This window comes from Balaenoptera borealis (assembly GCF_965194805.1).
Source record: "Balaenoptera borealis genome assembly, chromosome: 9".
Classification (NCBI taxonomy): domain Eukaryota; kingdom Metazoa; phylum Chordata; class Mammalia; order Artiodactyla; family Balaenopteridae; genus Balaenoptera; species Balaenoptera borealis.
Window position 1 is genome coordinate 43701500 of NC_138873.1, and position 21933 is coordinate 43723432.

Genomic DNA, 21933 nt, shown 5'->3' on the forward strand with positions numbered 1-21933 from the left:
AGTTATAATTCCTAAGATTGGCACCTACAGATTATAACACAGATATTTAAAAGAAATAGAAATTTACACACCATATCCAGAGATTAATTATTCCTGTCAAATAATGAAAAATCCCTTAATTCTATTTTAGAGCCACTTGAGTCTGAATATAAAGAAAGTATATTTTTTATGTTTCAATAAACAATGTTAGGGGAAAAACTTTTTTGTGTAAAAGCATATTAAAGGTAACAGTATATCAGGAGTAACTTCCTATTCATCCCTGAGACTTTGTCAGTAATCTCCCTGCTGTCCTGATCTTGTCGTTTGAGTTTTTCTACTCAGGATAGCTCGGGAGTGGCCCTGGGGACTTTTCTGTAAATGAGTGAATCATTAGATTTCTCAGCATGTTTGAGGAAATACACTTTTCTTTAAAATCCACTCCAAATACTCTCACAGGCTGGCTAATGTTGTTGCTACTTGTGCAAATCTGTGTTCTTGTTCTGTGACTTGTTGTCTTATTCATCTGCCTCCATTAATGCTAGTAGGTGTTTTGAAGGTAATATGTTTTGCACTGAGCAAAGCGCTCCATCTCACTGTCATTCCTTTCTGTGTTACTCACAGATTTATCACGGAGTATAAGATACTTTGCAATCAACAGGTGTAATAAAATAGTTAGCCAATCATTTATAGAAAGACTCATTTGTGTGATGAAAAGGGAGAATGAAATGAGATATTCATTTAAAGTGAAAAGATACTTTTTGCCACATCTGATGTGTCAGGCTAATAGTATATAGTACATTTTACCAGGGGATTAAACTTCAAGGTTTTCGTTTAGATCAAAGGGATTATTTCCTAGGTATGGGAGTTACTAGACGTAACAATGGTTACCAAAGATTTATGGAACACCTTCTGACACTGCTTAAATATGGGCCCAAATGGCTGGTGTAAAGGAATGGGGTAATGATCCAACACCTGAATTTCACTTATAGCTTGAAGTTTGTTGTATTCCAGCAAAGGGAGTTGTAGAATCTCTTTTTTAAGAGATAAAGTAGAGTTAATCTGTAATTTAGAAAACTCTAGTGCATCTCATTATAGATACCCAAACAATATTAACCTGGTTTCACTTTAACTGGAAAAATTATCAATAAATCTCTTTTAGCCTGAAGAGAGGACATAATTCAACTCCCGAAAGGCTAGGAATTGCTAGAATAGTTTTCTACCTTTTGGGAAAGGAGTAGGTTGAGTTTTCTTGAAGATTGAAGGCTGTGATTTACATGACTACTGAAGGTTCTTGCAGCCATGGGTCTGGAGATTATTTCTTTGTAGCAAGCCTTGGGTAACCTGCCAGCAAGTATTTTTAGTTGTTGGATACTTTATTGTATTCTTTTTACATTTTTCACTGGCTCATCTTTTTGTTTATATGCTGTTGTATCTTGCTAAAGATACAGTCATCAACTTTAATCCTATCTGATACCTCTCAGCCTCTAGGTCTGCCATAGAAAGACTCTGCTATTCTGAGGTCAGACTCCTAGCAATCTCAACTCATTTGAAAAATACCTATAAAGCCAAAGAAAGCAAAAAAGATCCTTTGGATTGTAACTTCTATCTCATGCACCTTATTTCATAGGAGAAACAGTCCTCCCTCAGGCCTCATGTCGTCAACTGGATGTAAAATTGAGACATAGATTGTAAAAAGAAGACAAAGAAACAGTAGTGAGAAGTGGTTGTAAGATGTCAGCTGGAAATAGGACTTTATATATACATGACTCTATCCAATTATATCACATAAAAACCCTGTTTGTGTTATATTTTAGAAAAATGTCAGGATGTTTTTGGTTGTAATTAACAGGAGATATAATTTTAAATGGTTTGAACCACTGGTTCTCAAACTTGGAGACACATTGGAATTACCTGGGGAATATGAAGACATACTGGAGACTGGGTACCATCTCCAGAGATCAAAATTTAACAGGATGCAGACTGGGAATTGAGAAGTTTAAAGAACTCCACTGGTAATTCTAATGAGCAGCAATTGCGAACAACTGATTTAAACAATGATCAAATTCATTGGCTTATGTGGCTGAAGAGTCCAAAGTTATGGCTAGCTTTAGACAAGGCTTTGCACAGTGGCTCAAAGTCCCTCATTCAGTAGGACCTGGAGTGTGGTTGAAAATTTGTATTTGTAACAAGTTCCCAGGTGATGCTGATGCTGCTGGTCCAAGACTCAAACTTTGAGAACCACTAGAGATAAGTATATAGAAGTGAATAACAGATACTTCTTGCCATTTGGGGATTTTTAGGAAACCAGTGCTTATATAAAAATTACATAGTAATAGACATACTCATATAATATTTATATTCAGTGAAAGGCAAAAATCACTGAGTTTATTATTCCAAAGAGGATGTTAAAGAGAAATCTGTAGCTTAAGTGTGACATAATCACAAAGGTATCCTTAAACATGTATTTGATTTGTTTTCTTTCCATATTTTCTATTTAGGTAATTGCTCTAACTTTAGACCTTAGTGATGGGCTCCTGTATTGGTTGGTTCAAGACAGTCAGTGTATTCACCTGTACACAGCTGTTCTTCGGGGTCAGAGGTAAGTAAGATTGAAGGCAATTGGTTGAGAATAAGAGAACAACCTGCTCCTCAGTTATAAATGATAGTGCATGAGAATTCATTTATTCTTCCAATAAACATTTACTAATTTTCCACTGTGTTGCATGCATTGTGCTTGTAAGGAAAGGTAAGTTTGTAAATAACTAATAACTGTAGGATATGGTGAATACTGTGATAGGGTGTAAAGAGAGTCCAGTAGAGGCACTGAGGAGAATGCCCCTCAAGAGCCCAGGAAATGGGTGGATGGGTTTTTCTGCTTCTTACTATAGTCTCCAACTATGATTACAGATTTGCCTATAACTCTTTAGCTGACGTATCTGCATGCTTTGTATTTAGTATTGTTATCTATATACTTGATTATATTGTATTTCCTTTTATTACTATAAAATATCCTCATTCATCTATGGTAATACTCTTCATCTTATAGGCTATTTTGTCTGATAGTATTAGTAAAGTCATAGCAGCTTTCTTATGCTTAGTATTTGCATGGTACAGCTCTTTATATCTCTTTACTTTCAATTTTCGTCTTTACATTTAAAATGTGTCTCTTGTAAATAGCATATAAGGTTTTGCTTTTTTATGCAGTCTGACAATTTCTGCCTTTTAATTGGAGTGTTTGGTTCATTTACATTTAATATAATTATTGATATGTTGGGATTTAAGTCTACCATCTTGGTGTTTGACTTCCATTTGTCTCATCGGCTGTTCATTCCTCTGTTCTACTTCTCTGCATTTTTGAGGGTAAATAAAATACTTTTTTAGTATTCCATTTCATCTCCTCTCATGACATTTTAATTATATGTATTTATAATTTTGTTTAGGTTGCTTTAGAGAGTAAAATATGCATTTTTAACATTAAATGTCTTCAACTTACCACAGTCATATTCAAAATATTCTTACTTCATAAATGATTTTAAAACTTTATGGTGATATGTTTCCAATTATTACCCTTTCTTGTTGTCATATATTTTACTTTCATCTACACTCTAAAATCCATGTTCATTACTATTTTTAGTTTAAACAGCCAATAGTTTTTAACTTCAAGGAAACGGTTACATATCTCAAATTAAAATACAGGACATAAAATCATTAAAGAAGAGCAGTTAAAGGGAGAATTTAGAGGTCATATTATTACATAGATGAGGAAACTGAAACCACAGATGTGTATAAATTTGCTGATTGTCACATGGTAAATTAGAGAGATAGTCAGGAAAAGGTTAAAGTAAAACAAAAGTTCCTGCTCTAGGGCAGAGATTTCTAATATTGGGTTCTTGGACCCCCTAGGGAGGTCATGGAGGGCTTCAGGTTGTGTGTGAGTGCTTGGAAATTGAGCATCCATTCATTTCATCAAATTTTCAAAAGAATTTAATCTTACAAAGACCAAGAATTTGTGCTCTATGAAGACAATGTCAAAATTACTTTTAGATTAAAAAATACATATTTTTTGGTTTATGGAAAAACTCTTAATCATAGAGACTATGAAAACAGAGTATATGTTTATAAACCTATAATGCATACAAGCATAAACACAGCAAATCTGATTAATCATTTATTTCATATCAGCTATAACATACAGCTCTGGTTTGTTTCCCAACTGTGAACCACAGAAAACTGGTTGTTCCCTTCCCTAGAAATGTAAGGTACTGGTGATCTGATTGTCAAAAGAATCTGTCTGTGAGATATAGACGGTGTTCAAAGTGACAGTGTCCTGAAGGATTACGGCTCACTCTCCCTGTCTGTACATTCCAGAGGACAGGCTAGCTGGCGTTGAGAGCCCAGCTCCTCAAGTGTCCAGAAAAATCAGTATTATTGGATTTACCAGATAGAGGAAGGAAGTTTCTCCTTTAAAAGTGCATTTCCTTATCTCAAGGTTAATAATTTTCCTTGTATGCATGCCCAGTGGAGTGCAGCAGATCTTGACAAGGTTACACAAAGGACAGGCACTTTTGCCCTCCACGTAAGACTTGCCTTTTTATCACACTGGGGGAAAAAAAAGCTGTACATAGAGACAGGGATTCCAGAGCCATGTTACAAGCAGAAATTTTTTCCTATTATATAATCAAGCTTCCTTCTTCTGCATTTTAAGTTCCTCACCTCTAGTCTAGATCAGCACTGCCCAATACAACTAATGCGAGCCACAATATAATTGTAAATTTCCTTGTTGCCTCATTTTAAAAAGTAAAAGCATATAGGTAAATTATTGAGTTATTTGTATTCCTTTTTCATATTAATTCTTGGATAGCTTGGGTGTATTTTACATGTACTGCACATCTCATTTTGCACATTAAGTTTTCATAGGAAATACTTGATCTGCAGTTAGATTTTATAAAATTTACAATTGAAAAAGTTGATTTATGTACCCAGGTTTTTCCAAAATAAAGTTTTAAAAGTTTTCCAGTAAATCATACATATGATTCATAATATATAAATCAAATATTAGCTTAAAATTTTAACCTAAATTAATTAAGATTAAATAACATAAAAATTCAGCTCCTCAACTGTAGTAGCCACATGTCAAGGGCTCAGTAGTCACCTGTGGCCTAGTGGTTACATTACTGGACAGTGTAGTTCTAGCATAGAGTAGAGATGAGATTAGCTGTCTGTTGTCGTTCAGCATATTCTGAACTTGACAACTGTAAGCTGCCTTTCAAACTGCTCTTCCCTTTCCTATGTACAGCCATTACCTTTGGTTTATTAAAGAATGAATCTATTACCAACATATAACATATATATAATCTATAACAACATATCTGTCTTGGATGTTGAAAAGGGTGCATCTGTCATAAAAGTTCAGGCATATTTAGTCATGTCAGGACTGAGTATATTGCTCCAAAGGAGCCTACACCCTGCTGTTCCCTCTGCCTAAAATGGTCCCCAAACCCAGTTCTCTTGGTTACTTTGTGTTCAGATTGCATGGCTCAGCTTAAACATCGTTCTCTAAGAGTGGCTTTCTCTGACCAGACCCCATTAGGTCTCCTTGTTTAGGAGCCCACTCTACCTTTCCTTTTACAGTGCCATTCAATGGTGTAGATATTTGCTCATTACCTGCCTATTCTGCTAGGCTGTATATTTTATGAGGGCAGGGATTGTATTTGTCTTATTTACCACTGTATTCCTAGTGGCCAACACAGAACTAGGCACCCAACATTTGCTGAACGAATGAATAACTGAGTAAGCCCTCAGTAGAGTAACCTCAGCTGCCCTCTATACACAGCTCATGCTTCATGGAAGGGTTTACCCTTTAATGATTTTTTTGTTGTTGAGCTTTGATTTAAATCCAGCTCTACCTGTTGCTGAGGACTGAAGGGTTTGAGGTACTCATCTCCTGTAAGTGAGGAGGTTGTGCTGAAATTGCGATGAACACCAGATGGCAAGAGTTTTCCGATCAGCCCAGGAGATATTTACAGGAGAGGAGTCTTCAGCTGGAAATGAGGGGCAATCCAAGCCAGTGACAACTAAGGATCTCCAGTCTCACCCTGCAGGGAAATCTCTGTCCTGGGGACTGTTTTGGGAATGCTGAACAAACGACCTGTGAGCGAAGCTAACCTGAACACATTCACAGATCTAGGCTGCAGCAGCTCTGTGTGTGGTCCAGAAGGGCCAGCCTTCTCAGGCCAAGTGCATCCTGCTTGGTGAGCTTCTTTCCATATGGAATTAGGTTTTACATACCTCACCAAGGTTACTGGAAAGTTCTAATGAGAAGTGGAAACGACAAAGTGTAAAATTAGACAAGTGGGTGAAAGGCCAAAAGGCAAACCAGGTGCTGGCTTCACATCTGAGTAGGTATGAATAAAGACTATTTTATGAGAAAAAGGACTATGGGAATAGTACTAGTGAACGTACTTTTTCTTTATAAGGCTGACACCTCTCAGGTCCTCGGAGGTAGTTTCAGTTTTCACAAGGAAGTATTATGAAACTCTCAAAACAAAACTTTTATTTATTTTGATTTTAAGTGCCATACTTTTCGAAAGAGGGGAATGTCAACACTTTAAAAAATTTTAGAGAAATCATTAAAAAAAAGTGAAATAACTACTCCAAAAGACTGAGAATCACTGAGATAGTTATTGTGAGAACTAGACAACTGGAGTAATTTTAGAAACAATCAAGCAGATTTTTAAAATAAAAATCATTGTAAAATTCCTTGTCATTGAGAAAAAGACTTTAAAAGCAGTTTAAAACAATAGTCTGTTTCCTTGAATTCCCTGGTCTGAAACGGAGCATTTGGACTAAGCTGTGGAAGTTGTTAAGTATCACTGAAGCAACAGACAGTTGTGAATAGCATATAGTGAATGACTAAACAACCTAGAATAAAGAATGGTGAGTAAATAAGATGACTAACCAAGAATAGGAGGAAGGCATGATGCAATGAGGAGAAACAAATCAATGGGTTGTGCCTTTGATGTAGGGTAAAAAATTTTTTTGGTAAAAATCACAAGGATTTATTAAAATCTGTGTAACACTCTTGCTATTGCAATATCACATTCATAAGAAAAACCCTTGAAAATTTGCTTTAGGTATACTTCATAAAAAATGTAAAAATCAACTTAATATGGAATTAAGAATAATGACAATTATTGTTGCAAAGTATTTTCTCTTTGTTTTCAAACACACACACTCAGAAACACACATTCTCTCCAGTACTTGAATGTACCAGCCCTTACCCCACTCCAGATAGACATACTAATTGACGTCTTGTTTCAGGAGTGCTGGGGACACCACCATCACAGAGTTCGCAGCCTGGAGTACTTCTGACATTTCCCAGAACTCACTGATGTACTACAGTGGTCGACTCTTCTGGATCAATGGCTTTAGGATTATTACAGCTCAGGAAATAGATCAGAGAACTAGCGTCTCTGTTTTGGAACCAGCCAAATTTAATCAGTTCACAATTATTCAGACATCCCTCAAGCCTCTGCCAGGTACGATATTTTATTCCTGCATACCCTCTCTTCTCCATACTTTCTGTTAAATAAATGTTAAGGTTTGGGTTTTTTTTCTTTAGAATTATGTTTTAAGAGGAAAAAAAGGCTTTAGTAGTTTCTGTTAATTTGCTTGCAGTCATTTTACTCTTAACCCAAATTTACAGCCTGAAACAGAAAAAGATGATTTTCAGGATATATTAAAGGAAAGAAAACTTTTGTTTTGGTTCTAATTATTAGTAATTTCTATTAATCTTCCATGTATCTGTGATAATTGATAATCCTAAATTCTTTCTTTCTCTATTGTTTCTTTCATCCCATAGGGAACTTTTCCTTTACCCCTAAGGTTATCCCAGACGCCATCCCAGAGTCTTCATTTATGATTGAAGGAAATGCTTCGAGTTTTCAAATCCTCTGGAATGCTTCCCCAGCAGTGGATTGGGGTGTAATTTTCTACAGTGTGGAATTTAGTGCTCATTCTAAGGTATGGCATTGGTTCTAGTAACTTCCATTTCTCAAACAGAGTGTAGCATCTGTGTCAGCCCTGCCCACACTGATTTGCCACTTTCTTTACTTAGCCAAGCTCATCTCCCTCACTGTTCCTGTAGCATTTGATTATTAAGATTATTCCTGAGAACTCTTTTTTTATAGCCAGTCTCTGATTGCTTTGTGGTTAGTGTTAACCTTTGGTGTGTTAGATACACTGGTCCTTGTGGAACAACATGGAATTTACCAACATTAGCGTTTCCAAAATTGCAACGTTTAACTTTACATGTGAACCAAAGTTTGAAGATTTTAGTTAATTAGGAATAAAAGATGTTATGATTCTCTCCCTAAGAAAATAATGTTTTGTGTTTATATTTTAGTTCCTGGCTAGTGAACAACATTCTTTACCTGTATTTACTGTGGAAGGGCTGGAGCCCTATGCCTTATTTAATCTTTCTGTCACTCCTTATACCTACTGGGGAAAGGGCCCCAAAACATCTCTATCACTCCGAGCACCTGAAACAGGTACAGGGGTTAAAATCTCTTTTAAAAAAAGACAGAATCTCACCTTCCATGATCTAGAATGGATAGTTAATAATTTTTAAAAGTAACTTTCAGTTTTGTAGATGTGTTTAGATTCAATACTCTTTCAATGACTTTTTGGAGATTAGAATAGCACCACTAAAATAAATCTGCATAATTTATTCCAAAGGAATATCTCAAAGATTTCTTAAAGACTGTTTCACTTGACCGTAATGATACACAGTATGTATATAGTGCAGAAACATGGTTCAGGTAATTTGTGAGATGCTTCATAAAGACAAAGGGGATTTAAGAACAGTAAAAATTTCCTGGAAGGCAGGTTTACCAGGAGGTGTTCTCACAGATGGTAACTCAGAATCTTCTGTAGGTGAATATCGATGTCTAATTTTTTAAAAAAATGTATTTAATTAATTTATTTTTGGCTGCGTTAGGTCTTCGTTGCTGCGCGCGGGCTTTCTCTAGCTGCTGCGAGTGGGGGCTACTCTTCGTTGGGGTGAGGGGGCTTCTCACTGCGGTGGCTTCTCTTGTCGCAGAGCACGGGCTCTAGGCACGTGGGCTTCAGTAGTTGTGGCGCACGGGCTTAGTTGCTCCGCGGCATGTGGGATCTTCCCGGACCAGGGCTTGAACCCACGTGCCCTGCATTGGCAGGCGGATTCTTAACCACTGCGCCACCAGGGAAGTCCCTCTAAATTTTTAAAAAATGTTTTTCTTTGGAATATATTTTAAAAAAGGAAATTAGCCACACCTTTACGTGTGTATATCACTTTAAAGTGTACAAAGCACATTTATATATATCACTCCTTTATTAAACATTTATTACATCCCTATCATGTGTCAGAAACATCATTGTATCATTTCAGTGACCCTCAACATCATTGTGTCATCTCTGTGGTAGGTAGGACAGGTGTTATTATCTTGGTTATGCTAAGAGAAAATGGAAGCCTAGGAGTTGCCCAATGTAAATTAGCTAGTGAGTGGCAGGGCTGGGGCTTAATCTGGACTTTTCACTCTAGTTTCTTCAAATCTCCATTCAGTCATTTTCGCAGACACTGGCGAGTGATCTTATCATGTTGATTTAATTTATATAAACTTCCTAGCACGGGACCTGGCAGGCAGTAAGAGCTCAATAAACAGACATATGTTCACTGTTGCAATTTTTTTTTAAACTGTTAAGATTTTATCAACAATATTTATCCATGAGTCTCATAACAGGAACATAGTGGAGCCTGGGCAGGTTCTGGAGCAGTTAGCATTTGGATCCAGGTATGCTCTCTTTGAGATTGTCTTGGGATGTCAGTTTTAGTTGGCTTCTTCTGTGGAAATGGACTTGACTATCAGGGGATGCACTGGGGGCTAGGGGCCATCAGCACTCTGAAATAAGGAAAAATGATAAGATTTGGCCCTTGCCTTCGGGGAATTTACAATATAGTTGGAAATTATTCAAATTGACAAATATTTATTAAGCACTTACTGTGTGCCAGTCCTTTACTAGATTTGGGGGGATTTAATAAGGAATAAGAAAAGGTGCTTTCTCTCTGACGGAGCTCATAAGACAGTAGAGAGATAAACACAGACGCTGCTAATGATAATAGAAATAAGACAGTGACAACTGAGTAGCAGTGGCATAGAGTGAATAAACAAGCTATGAAACCTTCACCTCTATCAAGCTGCCTCTCAGCATTCTTATGAGAGGGCCATACACGCAGACTGGTATGGCTGGGGAAGGCCTTTGGGGAGTGGAAACTTTAGCTAGGCTCTAAGGCATGAAGCAAGAAGAGGTTTATCCCATGTAAATACAATGCAAGAAGGTCTGGGGATTGGATAACGATGTGAGTGTTGAACATTAAGGAGCAATGTGATTGGAGCGGCAGAGTGGGAGGGGACCTATGGAGGAATCCTAAGAAAGAAGAGGGATGTCTTGGATGGAATGACTTGGAAATCAGGCAGAGGAATTTCTCTTGACTGACACAGAGAGAGAGAGAGAGAGAGAGAGAGAGAGAGAGAAATTAATTAAAGGATTGGGAGAGGCTAAATTGCTTGATGTGGCTCCAGAATAGATGGCAACAACTAAGCCATACTCTCAGAGAGGGTTCACAGTGAGAGGGCCTGGATCCTGGATATGCTGTATTTTACACCCGGAACTGGCTAAAGGCTGGATAGAGATAGTGTCTTCCTTCCTGGTGACTGCCATTTCCACCTCCAGAATGAGAGTAAATACTGTATTTTATAAGGTGAACTAGCCAGCTTCCATGTATACAGACCACAGATGAGAAAGGTGTGCCTCAGTGGTAGTAAGCAGGATTTGGGTTGGAGAAAAGGAAGATTTGCAGAAATATCAGGATAGGTTCCTGAAGAAATCTATGGAATATTCTCTCTTGAAGATCTTTAAGAAGAAGATAGATATACCTTAACTGTCAGGAATGAGAAATATTTATTACTAAGATGCTCTGCATCCTCATCATGAGTGGTAGAAGTTGACCTTGTATTGTTTTCTGCCCTATCTGTGTCTCTGCTTTTCAGTTCCATCAGCACCAGAGAATCCCAGAATATTTATATTACCAAGTGAAAAATACCACAATAAGAATGAAGTTGTGGTGGAATTTAGGTGGAATAAACCTAAGCACGAAAATGGTGTGTTAACAAGATTCGAAATTTTCTATCAAATATCCCACCAAAGCGACACAAACAAAACATTCAAAGACTGGATTGCTGTCAATGTCACTTCCTCAGTGATGTCTTTTCAACTTGAGGGTATGAGTCTTGGGTACAGTGTTGCCTTCCAGGTATGAGAGTGAAAACAGGGATACAGGGGTCTGAATAGTGTAGACAAAAGGTGGATTAAAGGACCAGGTTAAGAATTCTGCCGCTCTGTCAATAATTTCATGTATGCTGTGATCACAGAGGTCAAGTGGACAGCAAAGGTACAGAAGGGAGAGGGGACAGCTAGGGTAAAGGACATCTTGACAATTTTCTTGCTTCCAGATTCAGAACAAACATTACTTTTTGGTTCCACCACTATAGGCCGTGTACCACACTAGGTGCTTTTATATTCATTATCTCATTTGATCCTCCCATTGTGAAGAAAAAGCCATGTCCCTGGGTGTATCAGGTACCAAAGCTGCGTGGTTGGGAAGTGGTGTGCTACAGTCTAGCTTCTAGAGTCCTTTCCACTATATTACATCAGCTGCTGGGAGTCATCTGGACGCCCCCAATTGCAGCTACTAAAGGAAATAAAAGCTGAGGGTCTGGGTAGTTGACATCTCACATTTGTCACCTGGCTGCGGAGAGAGGAGAAAGTCGGAGAGAGTAGGAGTCAAAAGGAAAAACAACTGCTACCAATTCTGGCATTTTAAATATAATATGACATAGCTTTCCCCTTATGGTAGATAGCCTGATGATTTTCACATCGTCATTATGTACCAGGTTGGTGACAATGTTGTACATATTTAGAGTTATTTTCCATTTCATTTTGGGGAACATAATGTTTTGGGGAGTGTTTTAGAGATTTGTGGTTTCCAGAGGATCTATTTTCTTTTTGTAAAATTCTAATTCAGTAATTATTTTGATAATATATTAGGTCTACATATACTAATCAAAAAAGTTGTACATAAAAGTTAAAGATAACACACATTCCTATTTGTTAAGAATCATATGTGTTCCAGTTAAATAAATAGTCTGGTTAAGTGTATTTGCCTATATGCTTATATTGGTTCAAATCTCAGTCACCACAGAGCTTTGCAAAGTGATCTGCATGTATAGGCATGAGTTTTACTTAACACAGTCCAGTGCAAAAGTGAAGACTGATTGATATATGCACCATGATAAACACACACACATGCATGCACACCATACACAGATAGTAATAAACAGAATATAGTAAAATAGATTTAATACTAGAGGTGTAATAAGAATAATCCAGTGTTTTGTTGATTGAGAGGGCACTTGAGGTTCTATCTTTCAAGGCCATCATTATGGATGGCAATTTTCTTTTAGGCTATAGAACACAGGCAAGTTTTGGAAGTGGAAATAATTATTATATAATAAGAGATATGTAATAAAAATTGTTTTAAAAAACTTTGCTGTTAGAACACAGCGTGGCACAGTGGGAAGAAAAGCATACAGACCTCAGAAGACTTAGTTTTATGCCAGTTTCTACATGTGTCATTGTGGATAGGTTACCTACCCTAATTAGGACCTTTGTCCAGTTTCTACTCTTAGTAGTTGTGAGGATCAAAAGAGATAATATACGTAAAAGTGGTTTGAAACGCACGACTCATTTTCAAATATAAGGGTTAATTACTATTTTCTTTTTATAAATCTTCTTTTAAAAAAGTACAGTAAATTTAGTTATTTGAAGCTTCTTGTTGATTTCATGATAAAGTGGAAGTTTACCATAATCTGTATGGTTTTGTTTCTGTTAAATGTTCCATGTAATTTAATTTTGGAAATAGCTAAGGACCTTTTATAGAAATTCAGATCTTTTGCCAATAGAGGTTTGTGCCATTACTTTGTACTTTTCTGGACAAAAAATCCTACCAAAAATTGTTTGGGACAATATTTTTCCTCTTAGTAATTTTTTGCTATATACTTAGATGTGAATAACTGAACCTATTCATAATATATCTCATAATTGTGAAATGAAACATTCAATAATTTATCAGTCTCAGAACTTAACTGTTGTCACTGAGGACACTTTTGAATGCACATTTTTGTATGCTTTTTTTTCTTTAGGTTCGAGTCTTCACATCCAAAGGACCTGGACCATTTTCTGACATAGTAAAGTCCAAAACATCAGGTATTTATTATCTAAAACCTGTGCGAATAACAACTAGTGATTTAAAAACATTTTTGACCCTTAGTATTCTCAGGGATACCCAAGTGCTATCTCTGAGCTGAAATTAAAGTCAAATAAAATAATCAATTTTCATCATCGCCAAACACGCTTAAATAAACCTAGGCTTAGAGCACCCAGGCAGAATCCATTGAGACGGGTGTAGTAAATGAGCCCAAAGGAGACTCACGGATTTCAAAATGGCTTGATGTTGAATCAAGGGATTTTGCTAAAGTTCTTTTTCTCATACATATTATCTACTTGTTTTTTGTTTTTAGAGATCAATGCATTTCCATACCTCATAACTTTTTTTGATAACAAGATAGTTTTGTTAGATATGGATCGAAATCAAGTTGTATGGACACTTTTGGCAGAAGGCGACGTTGGTGCCATGGGCTACACAGCTGATGACGCAGTGGCGTACTATGCTCAGGGAGACTCACTCTTCCTCCTCAACATGCACAATCAGTCCAGCTCTGAGGTATTTCGCTATGTAATTCTTCTGAAGGGAAGTGGAGTATTTGCATATCACACAACCCTGTGATGAAAATGACGAGCCAGTGGTTGAGCCATTAAGATTAGAATGGTTGAAAAGGACAGATGTTGTGTAATTATTTAGTCACAAATGAATTCAGGTTATGTTTTGTGCAGGTGTGATTCAGGCTTAATTTAGCAAACAGTTATTGGGCTTAAGGCACTGTGTTACCTGAGATAGAGGTAAAACAAAATGTCACAGTCCTTGAACAAATCCAGTCTAGTATTAGTCTAACAAGAGTAAGACAGTATGGCATGGTGATTAAGAGGGTGAGCTTTAAAATCTGACAGCCTAGAATTTAATTCTGACTTTACTACATGCTAGAACTGTGACCATCAGCAACTTATTTAACCACTATGGTTGCATAGTCCCTCATTTTAGGGTGAAGATTAATGAGCTAATCCATGTAAGGCATTAGCACAATGCCTGGAATGTGGTAGGTATTCACTGAATGTTAGCTAGTGGAGAAGACAGGCAGAAGACTGTAAGTGTTATGCTGAGGGCAGGATACAGTGGAATCACAGAGAAAGGAGGTTTCATCCAGCATGGAGTGGTGGTGGTGGTGGTAGAGTGGAAAGACATCTTGGGTACAAATAAGATGAACCAGGTGAATGTGGGGAAAAGCTGAGGGAGCAGCAAAGTCCGGGAAACCAGAGAGCCATAGCCTGTTCGGGCAGCTGTAACTAGAAAGAGCTTGGAATGGAGGTGGGGGTCAGGGCAGAGTAAAAGGCAGGTGGTAAAGCTGAAGAGGTGGGCAAGAGTCTAAATATAAGGGACCTTCTTTACTGTGCCAAGGAGATGAGTGTCAATTCTGAAGCCAACATCAAGCCATTCAAGAAATTTAGTGGGTCATTAACATGATCAAGTAGTGTTTTAGGAAGACCTCTCTGTTAGCAAAGAAGAGAAGGTTAAGTCTGAGGCAATCAGCAACTATCACAGGAATCCAGACAGGAAATGTTAAGCAGGAAGTGAGAGACAGTGAGGTAAGAGAGGAGAGGACAAGCTCAGGAGATATTTAAAATGGGACTAATTCGCTATGGGTAGTAATGGGAGGAAGAAGTCAAGGGTGAACCACAGTTGTTGAGACTGCTCTTCAGGTGAGTGTTGGAAATCCATAAAAATATAAAATGCAGGAGAAAAGGAGGTTTGGGGGGTGGGGTGATGAATTTTGTTTTCTGAGATCATTCATTTGGAGATGTTCAGTAGGCAGTTTGATATTTGAAGCAGTAACTCAATGAGAATCTTGCCTGAAGATGTGAATTTGTAGCTCTGGTCTATGGATTACAGTTGAAGCCACGGCAGTTGAAATTAACCAGGGAAAATATACAATGTGAGAAGAGGACCAGTGTTACAGTGGCACACAGTCCAGAGTCACCGAGATTTTGGATTACAAAAGAGAAGTGCAGTAAATAAGAAATTGAGTGATTACAAAAAAAGTCCTCAGAGTTGAAGAAAATGAGCATTATCTTCTTGGCTGTTTTCTACCTGTTGTTAAGATTTTCCGAGATGCAGTGGTTTTTGATATCACAATTATTACAATTGACTGGATTTCAAGGCACCTCTACTTTGTGCTGAAAGAATCACAAAACGGAATGCAAATATTTGATGTCGATCTTGAAAACAAGGTGAAATATCCCAGAAAGCTGAAAATTTGCAACAGAAATTCAACAATAATCTCTTTTTCTGTATATCCTTTCTTAAGGTATGTGAAGTGTGAGTGTCTGTTTCTACTGTGATGAAATAGACATAGACATATTTAATGTAATATCTTTGGTTTAATATTAGAGTCAATGATGGGACAATAAGATGCTTAATGTTCTTGATGTTAACTTATACTAATTCTACACATAAATGATGAGCCTACAACCACCAATATATAAAATTAATCCATACTGACAATTCCACTAACCTAAAGTTAGGTTAATTACCAGCGAGAAACCAAAGGATATTTTTATACCAGTGAATTTAATAATATCCCCAGTTGGTAAGGACAAGAAGGGGACTGAGACGGCAGCAGGAAATGAGCAGGAGATAGACAGGAAGCATGTTTTCCACAGTAAATGCTATTCTGGGCTCATCCATCTTTAATTAATGTCCTTATGAGATTAATTTTAAGGCCTCCATTCAGCAACTGAATAGCAGTTTCTCTGGCTGAAGAGATATATTTTGTTTGTGCCATAAGCATGGTTATAGTCTATCTTGAAACTAGATTGGTAACTAGTATTAAGAAACAGAAACAAACTTGAGGGGAAGGGAATGGAGATGGTGTTGATGAAAAGTATGCAAATATTTTTCATATTTAGAGCCAGTAATGAGCCATTTAATACAATGCCTAAGGTCATTATAGTCCAAGGCTTTCGTTGCAAACACATTTATTGAGAAATCTTTGGAAAATGCTACAAACTAGACTTCTTGTGATCTCTTCCATCAGAAGGTTATTGAACACTGGGACATGTTCTTTCCAAAGGCGGCATCTGTCCCCACAAACATTAGAAATGATTGATCTTCATTAGAAACTGATATTTGCAATGATATGTTTTACTCATTAAGTTGGAGCATCTTTTTTTTCCTATAGTCGCCTGTATTGGACAGAAGTTTCTGATTTTGGATCTCAGATGTTCTACTACAGTATTATCAACCAGACCTTGCACCGAATTCTGCAACCACCAGCCATAAACCATCCAAATGGAAGAAGCCAATGTTCTTGCAATGTGACTGAATTCGAGTTAAGTGGAGCAATGACTATTGATACCTCTGACCTAAAGAAACCACGGATATACTTTGTCAAAGGGCAAGAGATCTGGGCAATGGATCTGGAAGGATGTCAGTGTTGGCAAGTTATCATCATGCCTGCTCTGCTTGGTAAGACACTCGTATGTGTACGTAGATCTTCACTAATAATGGCAGCCCCTCCAGCTCCATTAAAAAGGGGTTACATTCAACCTATACTCAAAGGAATATGTGTGTATATATATATATAGTATTTGCTCCAGACTGTGCCAAATGTTTTTGTAGAATTCAAGTTGTTTTCAGGCAAATTGTACATAGGCATTCACATAATTTTCTGGATCTGTGGGGGGCTTTCTTTTGTTGTTATTTTATAATTAACAGTAGAACTACAACTTATTGAGCTCAACTATGTATTCTAAGCAGGCGACTAAATGTATTATCTCATTTGATCTTCAAAACACCTCAGTGAAGTAGATACTAGTATCCACATTTTACAGATGAGGAAACTGAGGCTGAGAAAGGTAATTTGTCCAAAGGGCCATAGTTAATAGAGGAGCTGGTATCTGAAACTGGGCCTAACTACAGTATCCCTGATCTTCCCACCAGTACTCCACCCCCATGCTGATGATCTCATTGCTTCCACGTTCAGCATGACTTGGTCAATACTTGACAGGTCTATCTGTTGAAATTCACAATCTTGTGGAGGAAATATTTGAAAGTCTAAAGTCACTTGGAAGTCTTCTAATTAGGAGTAATTGCAAAAGAAAAAAAACACTTTAAATACCCCCATATATTCTTAAGGGTCTAGTCCTCACTATCCAATCACTAATCACATGTGGTGATTTAAGTTTAAATTAATTAAAATTAAATAAAATTCAAAATTTAATTCCTCAGCCACACTAGTCACATTTTAAATGCTCAAAACCCACAAGTGGCTAATGGTTACTGTATTGGGCAGCACAGATGTAAAATATTTCCATCATCAAAAGTGCTACTGGGGGGCCTTCCCTGGTGGCACAGTGGTTAAGAATCCACCTACCATTGCAGGGGACATGGGTTCGATCCCTGGTCTGGGAAGATCTCACATGCCACGGAGCAACAAAGCCTGTGTCCCACAACTACTGAGCCCACGTGCCACAACTACTGAAGCCCACGTGCCTAGAGCCTGTGCTCCGCAACAAGAGAAGCCACCGCAGTGAGAAGTCTAAGCACCGCAGCAAGGAGTGGCCCCCCTGCTCACCGCAGCTAGAGAAAGCCCGTGTGCAGCAAGGAAGACCCAACACAGCCAAAAATACATAAATTTATTAAAAAAAAAAGTGCTATTGGGTATTGCTGGTTTATATAGTAAAGTTTTGAAATTGCAAATGTGTGTGTGTCTGTGTGTTGTAACTGCATGTATGGTTTTGTTGACATATCAGCCAGAGCCTTTTTTAAAAATTTTATTTAATTAATTAATTTATTTTTGGTTGCGTTGGGTCTTCCTTGCTGTGTGCGGGCTTTCCCTAGTTGAGGTGAGTGGGGGGTCACTCTTCCTTGTGGTGCGCAGTCTTCTCATTGCTGTTCTCTTGTTGCGGAGCACGGGCTCTAGGCGCATGGGCTTCAGTAGTTGTGGCACGTGGGTTCAGTAGTTGTGGCGCACGGGCTTAGTTGCTCCGCGGCACGTGGGATCTTCCTGGACCAGGGCTCGAACCTGTGTCCCCTGCATTGGCAGGCGGATTCTTAACCTCTGAGCCACCGGGGAAGCCCCAGAGCCTTTTAGAAGCAATTCCAATGTACTTTCAATGGGCTTAAGAGTGGAGATAATGTTCTGAACTTCTCTTATTAGGAGAATAACTTGATTCTGTTGAATCTGTGACAAAGACTCTTTCCTTGGTCAAACTTTAATTGCTCTTTTTTTTTTTTTTTTTGGGCCACGCCGAGTAGCTTGCTGGATCCCAGTTCCCCAACCAGGGATTAAATCCATGCCTCCTGCAGTGGAAGCGCGGAGTCTAGAGTCCTAACTATTGGACCGCCAGGGAATTCCCTGATCAAACTTTAGTTATGCTCCTGTGAGCCCTTTCCTCAACTAGGCCTCAAACTTGGTCTTCCCTGTCCATCCTTGCTGAGTCCAGTTGTAGCAAGTCTTGCCAAATCAGTTTAGAGAGAATCCCTCATCTTGGTATCTGATAAAGTTCTTCGCCCCTTGAGTTTCTTGGCCAAAAATCCTATGAGGCCAGTTTAGCAAGAATCCCCCTCCCCTTAATGTCTCCTCTTAGTAATTTTCTTGACTGCTCTCTCCCTCTGCTTGTTGGCTATAACTCCCAGTCGTCTTTGCTGTATTTGGAGTTGTGTACATCTCCCTCCCCTACTGCAATATTGCAACAGCCTTGATTAAAGTCTTCCTTACCATTTAAACAAGTGTCAGAATAATTTTTCTTTAACATCTGATACACAAGAATTATCTAATGGCCATTATTTTATAGCTATAGAACTAGTCAGTCTTTCATGAAGCCACAATTGAAATCCATAGTCCAAAAATTAGAAAATTAGAATGACTTTAGAGATCATTTAGCTGACATAATATTGGAAGAAATCCCCTCTACCAAAACAGCTTTCTTTGAGCACCTGTTTATAAAACAATTTATTACCTTATAAGGAAGTCTGTTTAATTTTTGCACAGTTCTAAACGCTAGATATTTTTCTTATGTTTAGCCGAAGTTTTCTCCCCATTCCTCTCATTCATTGGCCTGAGTTCTGACTTTTAAATTTACAAAGAATAAATCAATCATTTTCCACATGATAGCGACTCAACTATGTGGAAACAGCTGCCATAGCCCATACTAAGCACTTCCTTTAGAGGAAAAAATTCAAGTGTCTGTAAGTAATCCTTAGGTGGTATGGCTTCTAGATCTTTCTTTGCCCTATCCACTCTCCTGAGGTTTCGCTCTAGCTGCTTAGTTCTCTTAAATGTTGTCCCATAATGACTCACTGTACTTTTCAGTATGTTCTGGTCAGCACAGAGGGCCTCTGACTTCCCAGGTCTTCTTTTACTGCAGCTAAAAGTGACCTCAGGTCTTTGGGCTGCCTGCCATTTGAAGAACCCATAGTCTTTTTCATGTTAACTATTATTAAGCCAGAATTTCTTTCATTCCTTATTTACAGATTTAATTTTAACCTTGAATTTAGGATGTTATATTTGTTGCTATGAAATTTCAATCCATTTCACGATTCTGTTGTGATATTTTTGAATAAGTCAAAGACTGAATGTACTAGTGACAGTAAGAATCATGTATTATCTGCAAATTTGATAAATATGTTTATTATGCATTCATTCTAAATCATTGATAAATATACTGAGCAAGGCACTGAGCCCTGCGCCTCAGCTAATACCTTCCTTCAGTTGGTGTTGTTTGGGGTGGAATCACACAGGTAAGTTTTAAATCCTGGCTCTGCCCTTGACTAACTTTGTGGCCTTGAGGGGATTATTTAACCCCTCGAAGCCTCAGTTTCCACTTCTACAAAATGAGGCTAATAATAATAGTATTTGCTTTGTTGGCTTGATACGGAGCTAAAATGAGAAAATATCTGTAATATCCTTAGGCTAATGACATAAAAGTATTATTTTTTCATATTGAAATAATAGAAAGATTCAAAATTTATCAGTTATGCTATAGAAAAAGGATTTCACATATTGCTTAGAGTAGAAAATGTCAGATATGTATTTTGTTCTTTATGTTCTTTTCTGTTTTTCATCAACAGGAAAAATGCTTGTTAGCTTGACTGTGGATGGACAATTTCTATATTGGATCTCCACAGCAAAGGACAGCACACAAATTTATCAGGCAAAGAAAAGCAATGGGTCCATCCTCTCCCAGGTGGAGGCCCTAAGTAGTAAGCATATCTTGGTTTACAGTTCAGTTCTGCAGCCTTTTCCAGGTAAGAAAGTCACATTCTTAATCAGCTTGTTCTCCCAGTTTAGGGTCAGGAAAATTTCATAATGTTTCCTCCTCCAGGGCTGTCCCTCCAACTCTTTGTTGTGCTCTCAGCATTGCTCCAAATGGTCAGGGTTTGGTGCACATTGTGATTGCTGTTTGCCCTGGGTCACAATTTATCTCTATCTGTATACATGGCTTGGGCTGTGGCAGGCTACTTTAGACACGGGAAACCCTTGCCCTGTCATTCTCTCTGTCTATCCTCTTTGTCTTCTCAGTCCCATAATTTCCCTTCTTTTTGTCTTTTTTCTCCCCTGATGATATTTTAGACCTCCCAGTGGTGTCAAAAAGCTTTGCATAAAATTTCAGGTCTTTTTCAAGGTAAAATGTCTATGTATTATAGGATTAGATATGTCAACCATTTAACATGTGTACATTTGTGCTACCATTTTTATTAAGTTTCTCTCTTGCTTGTTTAATGTGTCACTCATAAAGTTTTTTAGTGTTGTGCCCCTCACTCTATTTTCCCCACACATCTTCTGGATTTTGTATAATGCAATGACTTTTAGGAATGCATGTATCACATTATGGCAGAACTGACTATATATTTTTTGCTGAGAGTCATAATAAAATAAATGTTTGAAATATAAAAACCAACCAACCAAAAACAAAAACAGCACTACATAGCCTCATGGGTGACATTCAAACCTAAAGTGGTCTCTGAGTTTTTTCACAAGCTCTCTCTGCCATTAAAGTCACAATGTCATTCTAAATTCAGTATAATTCCCTCTTAGAGAGAGACAGAAATGAGTAAAACAAACTCTCTTTGCTTAAATGTATTCAGTTATAAAATATGTAAGTTATACAATATGAAAACATGGGAGAACTTATAAATAAGCTGAGTGCATATTTTGGTGAAATAATTCATTTAAGAGATTTAAAAAATCCATGCAATATCTGTTTGAGGTTGAACACACACGCATATCCCTAGAAATAAAAGTCCTAAAGATAACATCAGTTTTCATAATCGGAATTCATTGAAAAATATGATTGATATAATGCTCTCATTACTTTCTTCAAAATAAAAAAGGGTCAACGTATTTTGCTATTCACTGTCTAGGTACGCAATTAAGGGTAGTTTAGCTCCATCTGCTGGAAATTGTAAGCAATTACCAGTTATTTTGCATTCTTCCCCAGGCATTTAACATGTTCAAAACGTATGTAAAAAACGTGTCTTCCTGTCCTGAATAACATTTCCAACACTCCAATACACCATACCTTGTCAGTTAAATAAAAAGAAAATATGATATTATCCTTGATGTTAGATAAATCTGCTGTTTCTCTCGTATGTACGTGTGTATATATTTAATCTTTTTATTA

The 21933-nt window shown here is 37.6% G+C and overlaps 1 protein-coding gene across 1 annotated transcript in view; it reads left to right on the forward strand.

Annotated features, from left to right (window-relative positions):
• The window catches only part of ROS1 (ROS proto-oncogene 1, receptor tyrosine kinase), a 121983-nt gene that overhangs the window by 45898 nt on the left and 54152 nt on the right, over positions 1–21933 (forward strand). Inside the window, exons 17-26 of the mRNA XM_082406080.1 lie at positions 2478–2578; positions 7300–7517; positions 7841–8001; positions 8384–8528; positions 11067–11329; positions 13278–13341; positions 13656–13858; positions 15409–15614; positions 16488–16774; positions 20381–20557. Coding sequence (XP_082262206.1) covers positions 2478–2578; positions 7300–7517; positions 7841–8001; positions 8384–8528; positions 11067–11329; positions 13278–13341; positions 13656–13858; positions 15409–15614; positions 16488–16774; positions 20381–20557 — 1825 coding nt within the window. The remainder of the gene's footprint in view (positions 1–2477; positions 2579–7299; positions 7518–7840; positions 8002–8383; positions 8529–11066; positions 11330–13277; positions 13342–13655; positions 13859–15408; positions 15615–16487; positions 16775–20380; positions 20558–21933) is intronic.